This window comes from Narcine bancroftii, chromosome 1, assembly GCF_036971445.1.
Source record: "Narcine bancroftii isolate sNarBan1 chromosome 1, sNarBan1.hap1, whole genome shotgun sequence".
NCBI classification, from domain to species: domain Eukaryota; kingdom Metazoa; phylum Chordata; class Chondrichthyes; order Torpediniformes; family Narcinidae; genus Narcine; species Narcine bancroftii.
Genome location: NC_091469.1, coordinates 428,446,681 through 428,458,040, shown reverse-complemented (window position 1 = coordinate 428,458,040; position 11,360 = coordinate 428,446,681). Strand labels below are relative to the sequence as shown.

The window sequence follows — 11,360 nt, the reverse complement described above, 5'->3', positions numbered from 1 at the left end:
GAGTGAGTTGTTAGCACTTGTTTCACGGAGGGGAGGGGCGTGTGGAGAAAACGGTGGGGAGAAAATAACCCGGGAAGTTGAGAAAGTAAAAGGGACTCGGGAAGGTTTAAGAAGGGAACAAACAGTGTTGGACAACTGCAAAATCATGTAGACAGGTTGTCATACACCAGTGGGTGCTTCACTGAATAGATCCGAATGCAAAACATTTAACACAACACAACACAGCGTGGCCCAACCGTGCGAAGCCACATGTTCCAAACTAGGAGGGGCTTGCCGCTAAAGTAACCTGTCAGTCAAAGCATCAACTTCAAATGATATCTACGGATCTGCCAGGACCTATGGGCAGACACATCAGTTGGAGTTGAATTGGCGATCAGATCGCTTACAGGGAGATTCTGCGGGCCAGGACAAAAAGAAACGGGATTTGGAGGCGATCGGAAGCGAGTTTTTATTGCTTGTCATTGTGTCATTTTCTAAGTTGGTGAAGATCCCTTCTCAGGAGATGGCCTTCCCTCAGCTCGGGTACCCTCAGTATCTCAGTGCGAGCCAGGCTGTTTACGCTGCAGATCGGCAGGGAGTGCTGGCTTCTTCCCGAGGAGGAGCCGAGCTTGGGGCTAATCCCACCGCTGCCGTAACCTCGGTGTTGGGAATGTATGCAAACCCTTACACAGCCCAGAACTACAGCGCTTTCCTCCCCTACACCACCGATTTCACCATGTTCTCCCAAATGGTAAGTGCGATCAGTCTTTTGCAACACTTTGAAAATGCCACTCTCAGCGAAACGTGAAACAAATATTTATTAAAAACCACAATCGTCTTGGCTGGATGGATATTCACGCAGATGTAAAAAGCCTATGATCAGAAATAATTGCATTATTATTTTAATTAGAGCACCGAGCGTCTGAAGCACCGAGTCACTGTTGACGCTTCGCTGTGGCACCGGCGAGTCGTATATACTTTCGCTTATTATTACCATAAGTAAGTCATTAAAAGTTTAATCACTGCTAGCTCCGACAACAGTCCGAATCCGATCCGAAAGATCCGAGAAGATTAGACCCCGGCTTTGGGAAGTTTGGCATTCTTTATCATCCCCTAATATTTTCAGGTGTTTTTTTTTGTCAACACCACGCGAGGACACGTTTGAAACTCATATTAAGTGATTTAAACGTGGACGCGTCTTCGGCTGATGCGCAATGGTGGCAGCGTTGGTTGTTTTTACTCTCGTCTTGTACAAAGTAGGCCAAAGTTGTTTGAGTTCCACTTTAATCTGCCATTAATATATGCAATAAGCAATTAGAAATGGAGTGTTGCATTAACCTGGTATCCACAGGACACAATGAGCGAAAGCATCCCATTTCCCTATTGTTCTGCATACGATATCACAGGGTTTCCCCCCCCCAGATATTTGGTTTAATCTGCTATAATTATAATCGTTAAAAGCGTTCAATAAAATCCTTAAAAGTTTTTCTATTGATAGAATCTACTGTTTTCTGATATATAAAGTTGAATCGTTGCAAATTCGACTCTGTCAGATGTTGGAACTATTGGCATAAATAATACGCTCGCAGACAATAGCTTGTTTCCCAAACCATTTCTCCCCCCCCCCCCCCCTTTCTTCAAACAAATAATCAGGCTAATTCGATGATCTGGGTAATAGACCACTTGCCTCTGGAAATAAGGATTTTGCATAAATTAATTGCGGTGGGGAAAAAAATGATATCCTTTCGAAAGAGAATTAAATGCAAGAGAGCAGTCCGGAACAATTACCTGTAAAATGTTGAAAGGTAACCACTGATGCCATAGTTATGAAGACTTCCTATCGTCTTCATGTTAATTCGAACTCCTTGTTCAATTTTCCATTGGAACACGGCGCATCTACTGCAGGCGAATTTAAATTCATGACGATTTCCCCCAAAACAGCTGAGATCATTTGTAATTATTTATGGCTGCGTGTCTTGCACTGTACACATACAACAGAAAAATCAACATCCATTAAAAAAATTAAGAAGGAGTATCCAATTCAAAATTAAAACAGGCCCGACGAAGACTCACTGCACGGTTTAATGAGGATAAAGGGGAAGAATGAATATTGAGATTTCCTCGTTTAAATGAATGGAAGCTTAAACATATTAGGAAAAAAAATTTCCTTTGGTGTCTGTAGTGTGTTTTCTTAAACGTGTTGCACTCCGGAATAATAAAGATCCATAAAATGACCGCATTCTTTGGCAATGTTTACCTTGCGGCCATCTCAGTGGGAACTGAATGATGTCATGTTTCCAACTTTTTAATTCAACATTAAAAATATTTCTAAATAGAAAATAATATCCAAATAATTAGGCTGAAGCACATTGAAGCAAAAGCTTCTCATTTCTTCCCCCGTAAGTTTTTTTTTAACCCAAGAGCAATGATTAAATAAATGACGTGAATTATGTTAAAAACCGGGGATAAAACCTCACCCCTCCACGAAAATTATGGGCAGTTCAACTTTTTTAAGATTGCGAGGACGACGACCTGAATAAATTGGTTCAAAACAGAAGGGAAGATTGAGGAGCACCCATTTGGCCACTGATATTTAAAATACTATTTGTTCAATGATTTGAAGTGATTATATAAGAGTGAAAAGAAGTCCGTACGCTTCCAATAACTAATTCTAAATTATTCATATATATGAATAATATCAATGCAATTTTGAACTTTTGTCGCAGCGACATAAAACTAGGCCGCCAATGGTGTTTATGGAGCTGGTGTGCGTTTGAAATTTAACTTCTATGGTATAAATTAACATTTGGTTTAATTATACTGTTGTGGTAATCTTACTTCTTTCATATCTGTCTTGTCAAAGGTATGTGCTTTCATTTGATTTAAACTTTAAAATGTATGTTTCATTCCATAAAGACGAGTTTTAAGAATGAGAGCATTACGGTACTCATAACTTAAAAAAAATATTTATGTGCTGTCCCTTCCTGTGATGAACTCTTAAGTATAAATATCCTGCGTTTGTGAACATGTGGATTTAATATGGATCTGCTCTTTTGTAACACCCTACCCTCTTTCTCTCTCTCGCTCGCTCCCTCACCCATATTCCACTTCTTTGTGTGTTTATGTTGTAGGGTACGCAGTACGAATTAAAGGATAATCCTGGGGTTCACCCGGCCACGTTTGCAGCCCACGCGGCTCCTGCTTATTACCCATATGGACAGTTCCAGTACGGAGACCCAGCCAGACCCAAGAACGCCACCCGGGAGAGCACAAGCACTCTCAAAGCCTGGCTCAATGAGCACAGGAAGAACCCCTATCCGACCAAAGGAGAAAAGATCATGCTGGCCATTATCACTAAGATGACCCTGACCCAGGTCTCTACTTGGTTCGCCAACGCCAGGAGAAGACTCAAGAAGGAGAATAAAATGACCTGGGGTGCACGGAATAAAGAAGATGACAGTACTCTTTACGGCAGTGATACAGAAGGGGAGAACGAGAAAAAAGAGGAGGACGAGGAGATTGACCTGGAAAGCATCGACATCGACAAAATCGACGAAATCGACGAGGAGCAAAGTAACGGAGAGGAGGAGGAAAAACTGAACCCCGGGGCTGAGGGGGAGAAAGTTGACTTGGAGAATGGGCACAATCGGACTTTGCAAGGGCCTGCTATTGACAGTAAAGCAAGGGAGACGGACAGAGTGGATGAAACTGTTGCCGAAAGAAATAGCACCAGGGGAGTTTCATTAGGGCAGGCGAATGGGCTAATCCCAAATCATAGCAAGCCTAAAATCTGGTCTTTGGCAGAGACTGCAACCAGTCCAGACAGTGCCCAGAAATCTTCACCAACCAGCCACACGCACTCGGCCATCCAGCACCCAGCTTTTCTCTCAAACCATGGACTCTACACGTGTCAGATCAGCAAGTTTCATAACTGGACAAATGGTGCTTTCCTGGGCCAGAACTCTTTGCTAAATGTCAGGTCTTTTCTGGGTGCAAACCATCACCACCACCACCACCACCACCCTCAACACTGTCAACAGCAACAATCTACCGTGTTAACGGCAGCCCTGGGAGCAGGGAGCAATGAAAAATCAACAGATATGCCCAGTCCCAAACACACAGGTATTTTACGCTCATCACCCTCCAGTGAACTTTACGTATTTAACATGCATTCAACGTCCAATTAATACCAGTTCTCACGGCGTTCACCAATGTACTGGGCTTCAAATTTGAAGTGGCGCTATGTTTTCCTCTCTATTAAACAAAAACCTCTTGTTCTTGACAAATGATTTATCTGAAATACTCTTTCCTTTTTTTGTTGTTGTTTTCCAGAAAGAGATTGTATTCCAGGAGAATCTCCATCACAGCAATTAAAAATATCATTTCAGCCCGTAAACGAAAGGTAACTTTTAGGAGTTAATCCATCAATACAGACACAATCCCCGTCACCTCTTCGCAAAGCAAAGCAAGTACAGTTTAATTGTTATGAAAGCAAAGACGATTTGGGAGGGTTTGAAATCATTTATGCATTTTAAATGAGCAGGTCGTCTTTACTGATCTGAACCTTAACTTTTAATCATTAAAAAACAGAATATTTACATAATATTTTACATGCTGGTCATTCAGAGGCTTGTATGCTCTTGTTCTTTCAGCTCACGGCCTCAGCAGGAAGGGACAAGAGTTTTAGCCGGTGTCTCCTCCGTCTGAGAAAGTTTTACCACGGAAAAGAAACGAAAAAGGAAGAAGAAAATAGAAAAGTTTTGTTTTCAAAGAAAAAGAGCAAATTTACTTCATTTTGTGTCGCCAGTGTCAGGCAGCGCAAAATTTCTTTTAGAAACTTGACAGATATATTACGATTTATTTGACATTGTAACATATCAGCACGTGTTGTCCCTATTGATTTTTTTTGACGCGATTGTTATTAGTTTGGTCATTATTTTTTCCCCACGTCCAATATTTTATGTATATAGAGTGATTAAAATTGTAAATAAGCGTGTGTGCAGAACTTGTCAAAATCATATATTTTGTCTAATAAATAAAAAAAAGATATTAGAACGAACTCCCTGTAAGTTGAAATGGCAATTCTATTAATTTTCCACAAAAAAAAAGAGCTTATTTCACGGAATGCTTGAAGAATGCCTGTGCATTTAAGAATCACCGCGTGTGCGTGTACTTGTATAAGCGGGGTGGGGGGAGAGGGAGAGAAGAGGCCCGAGTTTATTTTCGTAGTCACGTTTGTTTTAATTGTTGATGTTATCCGTATTATTTTACTTTAAAAATGTACACTGACAGACAAAAAAACAAAAATCCAGGAGACCGAAAATGGTTCCAAGACAAGCTAAGAACTCAGCAAAGTAAATGTCTCTGTGTTTATTCTCTCGGTCCCCAATGAAACCAATCAGTGACCTTTAAGGTGCGACTAACTCGACAGATGGCTGCTCCTGGTGGAAAGAAGGGGAGGGGTGGGGGGGGGGGGGGGGAGAGCTCTGTGAAGCAAACAGCTGCTAAAGCAATTAAAAAATAATATGGGAAGGCTGTGTCCAAACAGGGCGGTGGGAAGTTAAAAAGACAAGCTCATCACGTATCGGAAATAATAGCAACTGTGAAATAAAATATTAACAAAGCATCAGGGCCCCATGTATCGATTGTTTGGCTCATCTTACTTCTCTGGGAATACCCCTCTCTGCTGCTGTGCCTACATGCACACACACACACACACACACTAACTCTTCCTTCCCAGCTATAATGTTACGTTATCATTGGTACTGAAACACAGCCAAATCCGTGTGTATAAGGTAATAAAAATAATATATTTGATCAGTTTCTTAGCATTCAATATATTTTTCATTAGGATATTTACTGAAATCATCTCTGAAAGGTTGTGACAGATTAACAGATAAATTAATGAAAACAATTGAGGATGTATATATTGACTGCAGAATAATGAAACGCCATACTACAAATGTGGAAATTATTGAAAATGTCTTTAAATGATAAAAATATGCATCGTTAATGATGGGAAACATCTACTGGAATAATTGGAGACGTTTCCACAGTAGCCTTGAAAATAACTTTGTTCATTTATCAGACCTTACTCTTTATTTAGTGTTATCAAATGTATTGTGGTTTTAAGGGCTTCTTGCATTTTATTTAATGCTAACTCACTTTTCTTGTGGAGCTTGGACAGTTTGCCTCAACTCCACGGCCCGAGTTGGCTGAGTTAGATGGAGTTTCTCTTCACGCTGGAAGAAACCCACCTCTTTCGGAGGAGACGTTGCTCATTTTGACGTGGCGCGCTGGGCATGAGCACCAGCCGCCGCTTTAAAGCAGCTGAGAATGGATGAGTGGGAATTGCGAGGCGACAGCTCCCTCTATGGATAACAGCACAAGCGGCGGAATGGCAGCTCGGATGCATACTGCACTCACTGTCTGACTCATACGCCAACCAAAGGGCGATTCATTGTGAAATATTCGGCGCATTCGCTCATATGATGTGAGGGAAACTCAGCGCCCGTGCAACATATTAAATGTGCTCACATCATTTTGCAATTGATCGGTCGAGAAGGTCTTGCAATGATCGCGGTGAAGCCCCAGAAACACGTTGTTAACGTTTCAGGTCTCGGGTTCATCTCCAGAGCCCTCGAACCTTGATGGTTAACTTCCGATGCATTCTCCACCGATACTGTCTGACCTTCTGAGAGTTTTCGGCATAATCTTTGTTTATTTCAGGTTACAGGAATCTGGAGTTATCTTACACATGGAACTGGCCCTTCACGCAGAAAGACGCTATACCATAGCAAACACAATACATCTATTTAGAAACGCGGCTTGTCATTGCAGAAGTAAGTACTCCAAATCCAAATCATACACTCGGCAGTTTTACATGTTTCAGCGGAAAGTTTCGGAGTTTCTTATTTCGAACGTGTTTGAAAAGTGAGAAAAATGCAAAAGCACACACACGCCCGCACGTGCGGACGCACACACATTGGGATACAGACACAGACATGCAGAACACTTGTCTATTTGACATTCACCGAGCGTTTTTGCTGTGTGTTTTTTTTTTCGCGATCGCCAGGAGAGACAACCAGGACTCAATCGCTTGTGGCCTCAACACATCACTGTCTTACGCAAACTCACCCCAACACTCTGGGATCCTTTAATCCTCTCATGCCATTTGAACGGGGATTTCTTGGACTTAACCTGTGGGGATTTCAGTTTTATTTGATTAGAATGCTAACCACCCATCTCCATTCGTTAGAAGTCGTCCATGCGTTGATTTTCATCGAGTTTTAGAGCGTTTAAAGAAATCGAAATGCTTTAAATGTTCAGAATAACAAAGAATGAACAGTAGACATCATCAAAAACCAAGTGTTCCTATAAAGGTGGAGAGAGAGAGAGAGAGAGAGAGAGAGAGAGAGAAAACTTCGGATAGTTTTGTTTTTGTTGTTGCTGCTGTTGTTTCATGTCTTAAACATTTATTAGAACATCAACAACGGGAATATTTTGTGGATTGCAAAAGGAGACAAGTCTCTCAGCCCCGCGTCTTTTTTTAAAAAAAGAGAGTGGATTCTGACAGGATCTTAAACGTCTCACTTGCACTGAAGTCGAGAGATACTGGGTGTACTTTTTAGACAAGAGTTGAGATTTCATTTGCTTTAAATCAACTGAAGAAAGGATCCATTTAAAAAGTCGGTCTCTCATCTAATCCACCCGTGATTTAATCACCCTTCGCAGATTTTCCCGACTAGATAGCAGGTTGAAAAATTCCGAATTCAGGAAACGCATCGAATACCTTGTTCAAATAATTGCGTGGTGCCAAACAGATTAACTCCCCACCCACCCTTTTCCCTCTGCCTTCTATTATTTTCCAACGCATCCTGTTCCAGCCACTCAGGGAGCCGGGAGTAGCAAGAGTGAAAGAAGACGGAACTGGTTGTTATAAATCCCACACATCAGGCCATCCATGACTGTATTGTGTGAAATAAAGACAGATGACAGAGAGAGAGAGTATTTGTGTTGTGTGTGTGTGTGAGAGAGAGAAACTTATAGGTAAATGGGGAGAGAGAGAGAGATTCCCTTACTTTGCACAAAAAAAAACACTCATCAACTCTAACACAAATTTACTTCTTAGAAAGTTCAGAAAACAGGCAAATTCACGCGAAGAGTAATCGTGCAACAAAAAAAAGTTACAGCTGCAGATGGGTAGGAAATAATTCGAAATCTTCGCCTCAATTAATTGCTCCATAAAAGAGCTGGGACCATGTAAATTCTTTGTTTCTGCAGTGTTGGAGAGTTTTGGAGTTTCGTATCATTTGTTCAATAGTATTTCAAATAGGATGTTTCACTGATATTTACAATGATAAATACTCACTAAAATTGCCATAACGTTAAAAAAAATCTTGGATGCTGTGTTCCCCCCCCCCCCCATTAAATGAAGGGAGTCGGAAAAATTAATATTTAAACTTTCCAATCAAGTGTCAAATAAAGAAACTTGAAAGCTATCATACACAGGAATATTCAGCACTGGACACACACGCGGGCGCTCAAACCAATCAAAGGATACCTAGGTGAAAGAAAGAAGAGAATATAAGTAGTAGTTAGTCCAGAGTCCTGTGGTATATTTATGAATGGGTTAACTTGTGCTTCAGTAATTCGGGGTTAAAGTTGAAACAAAAATTTTCCCGTAAGAATGTGTCGCCACCAACCCCCCACCCCCCCAACTCTCCCCCCCCCCCCCACCTCCAATAAAAAGTTTCAATCCCATTTATTTTAATACGGATATCATTTGCTAGTGTTGCCATATGAAATGTGGGAACAGAATCGGATGCGTTTGGGGAACCAGTGAACCTCTTTCTCCCAATCTTATATCGCGCAACCATATCGTCTGGAGCTGCTTGAAAATGTTTGTGAGGTAAGGTCATTGCTACATAACAGTGAATTCACAGCTTGCTCAGCAGTCATTATATTTTTTTTTGCAATCATGTAAATGCTAAAACCTTGATACGATTAGTATGGAGGAATGCGACTGTCCCACCGAGTACACAGGCCGAAATGAGGCAAAACTTCACGAAAACTGCCACCTCGATACATGCTCTTTATGAAAATTGATCCGAGAACCAAATGTTTTTGGCGACGAATATAAATATAATGCAACGTCTAAGAATTATCAAATGGATGGCTGCATTGAATGCAAAGTATATAAAAGTACTTTGTGCTCCCATAGCAACCTATTCGCTTGTTGCTCCCCCCCCCACCCCCATGCGCCCATTCACCATCCCGCCCCCACCCCACCCCCCCCCCCCCCCCACCCCCACCATCCCACGACCTCTGCACACCGAACGGAGTTATTCCTGGACTTGAATTTCGGGACAAGAGAGGAGAGGAGTTCATGAAGAGTATTCCAAGCGCGGCGGATCCATTGTGAAGCATCTGCAAATTTCATCCACGCCTTTTTTACGGGGTTGGGAGGTTGGTTCACTCTTCTTTTGCCCTCTTTTTTAACGCATTAATCAATTATTCACTAGCACATTTATCTCTTGCCAAAAAAAGTGGTGAATTCATATTCATTTCTGTGTTTTACTGCCCTGACACTGATTAATGTAACATGTACCGCGGTTCCTGTGTACTATAAGACTCTATGAATCATACGCTATAAAGTTCCAGCCGTCCTTGTAAATGACTCGAGAGTAGTCCCTGCAGTCATGCCCAACACTGAAATGTCAAACAGACTCTTACTTAAACAACTGATGAATGATTATTAATAAAACGAGGCCGATTAGTTCAATATTACAGGCCGAACCATTAAGAACCTCTCACTGAAACATAGACTCGCTCCAACAAATCAAATTTGCTTTTTTTTCCCACCTTTTATACACATAAGAAAACGTTTTGCCAGACAGTATAATATAAAATAACCTCCTGGTGTCACATTTATTTGCATTGTTACAAACCAGCTTGAGATTAGTGACTTATTTTGGCCCTGAGCAATACCACTATGGTTTTATATGGATATAATTATTCATTTAGTAATAAATGTACAGTGAAGTGTCTAATGAGCAATAATCACGGTTGAATCCCTCATTATTCTATTCCTTGCAGCGATATTTTATTGCATCCCACCAGGATGTGGGGAATGGCGAATGGTAGATAACAACCGTTAATGGAACACCGTATTAGTCATTCCACGACTCCACAATAAACACATGAACGCATCATTATTAATAATCATAATAAATGGCCAATGAATGAATATCAATAGCATTATCCAAATAGTAGAATCAAGGATAATATACACGCACAATAACTGCAGGTTGCCCCAGGGAGGGTGACTGTCCAATGTTTTAAATTATTAATCTTAACAATAATTAGAACTACAGTAACTGTTTTATGCATAAACAATATTACCCTCAGAAAGCAATTGGTGCCAATAAGAGTTTTGTGGCTTTTTTTTCATGTGGTAGCAGCTTTGGGACAGTGTCGGATAACTAGTTAGTAATAATTCATATTGTCAAGTGAAGGGGGTAACGAAGCTTTGCAAGTGAATATCAAAAGTAGCATTTGGACTAAAACCAAAGAGTACAGGGCCACACAGAAGAAAGTCATATGGTTAAAAGATGTGTGGTTTGATATTGATAAAAGTGCAATGGAAGAAAGTCGAAAACAAAATCTCCAAGATGAAAGGATGGCGAGGGAGGCAAACGGAGTCTGCTGTGGTTTTGCATACGAATATGGCCTTGCAATGACGCCAAATGTTTTAACAGAACCCAAGTTGAGTCAATGCTATAAAATAGTCAATGTCTTTAAGGATAACAGGCACTTGGTTTAATCCTGGTTATTGAATTACAATGCTAGGAACTTTTCTTTTCATTAACAGCGACATTCGGTATTCCTCTGCAAGAAAACACGTTTTGATGCGATGCGAAGGAGACGAAAAAAAGACAAGGCAAATCTGGTGAACTTCTCTCGGAACAAGAATGTGCGCTTGACTTGGTTGCAGAAGCATCAACAAGAGCGCAAATAAAGAAATTGTTAATGATCATGTTGAACTCCATTTAGAATTCATAAATTTGAGGTCAACATTTTTTGGACGGATATTTCCGACCCCTGATTTTGGTCGTGGCTCGGAAATTCTGTTCGATTCTCTCTGAAGTTTGGCTCAGTGTTCAAGTAAGGTAATTGGACCAATTAAAGTATATACTTCAGCCTTACTTGAAGGAATTTAAATTGATGTAAAATAAAATAAGACGACCCATTAATCCGTTTAATATGGACATACAATTCTCTGGAATGCATTGAATTGTAAACTGACATCACAATACTGCTTGTGAATCCTTAGCAAATAATTAACTTTATTTTTGTTTAACCAGAAACAGTATGTTGGG

At 40.7% G+C, this 11,360-nt stretch overlaps 1 protein-coding gene and 1 long non-coding RNA gene across 3 annotated transcripts; both read left to right on the top strand.

Moving 5' to 3' along the window:
• Window positions 1–366: 366 nt before the first annotated feature.
• On the top strand, window positions 367–4,965 carry irx1b (iroquois homeobox 1b). The gene is made up of 4 exons (XM_069916496.1): window positions 367–730; window positions 3,111–4,101; window positions 4,312–4,381; window positions 4,632–4,965. Exons 1-4 carry the CDS (start codon window positions 503–505, stop codon window positions 4,684–4,686), a joined length of 1,344 nt encoding a protein of 447 aa, XP_069772597.1. The 5' UTR covers window positions 367–502; the 3' UTR covers window positions 4,687–4,965.
• Window positions 4,966–8,811: 3,846 nt separating this feature from the next.
• Window positions 8,812–11,015, top strand: LOC138753462 (uncharacterized). Of its 2 annotated transcripts, none has more exons than XR_011351185.1 (2): window positions 8,812–8,890; window positions 10,853–11,015. It is a non-coding gene; the product is annotated as an uncharacterized lncRNA (long non-coding RNA). The 2 variants fall into 2 exon arrangements; XR_011351184.1 differs by lacking the exon at window positions 8,812–8,890 and adding an exon at window positions 9,336–9,447.
• The last annotated feature ends 345 nt before the right edge of the window (window positions 11,016–11,360 follow it).

Bases quoted from the DNA above. Each gene is read 5' to 3' on its own strand.
- irx1b (XM_069916496.1), top strand. From the start codon at position 503: ATGGCCTTCCCTCAGCTCGGGTACCCTCAGTATCTCAGTGCGAGCCAG. The intron at 731-3,110 runs GTAAGTGCGATC...TTTATGTTGTAG, and splicing joins TCACCATGTTCTCCCAAATG to GGTACGCAGTACGAATTAAA. The intron at 4,102-4,311 runs GTATTTTACGCT...GTTGTTTTCCAG, and splicing joins GCCCAGTCCCAAACACACAG to AAAGAGATTGTATTCCAGGA.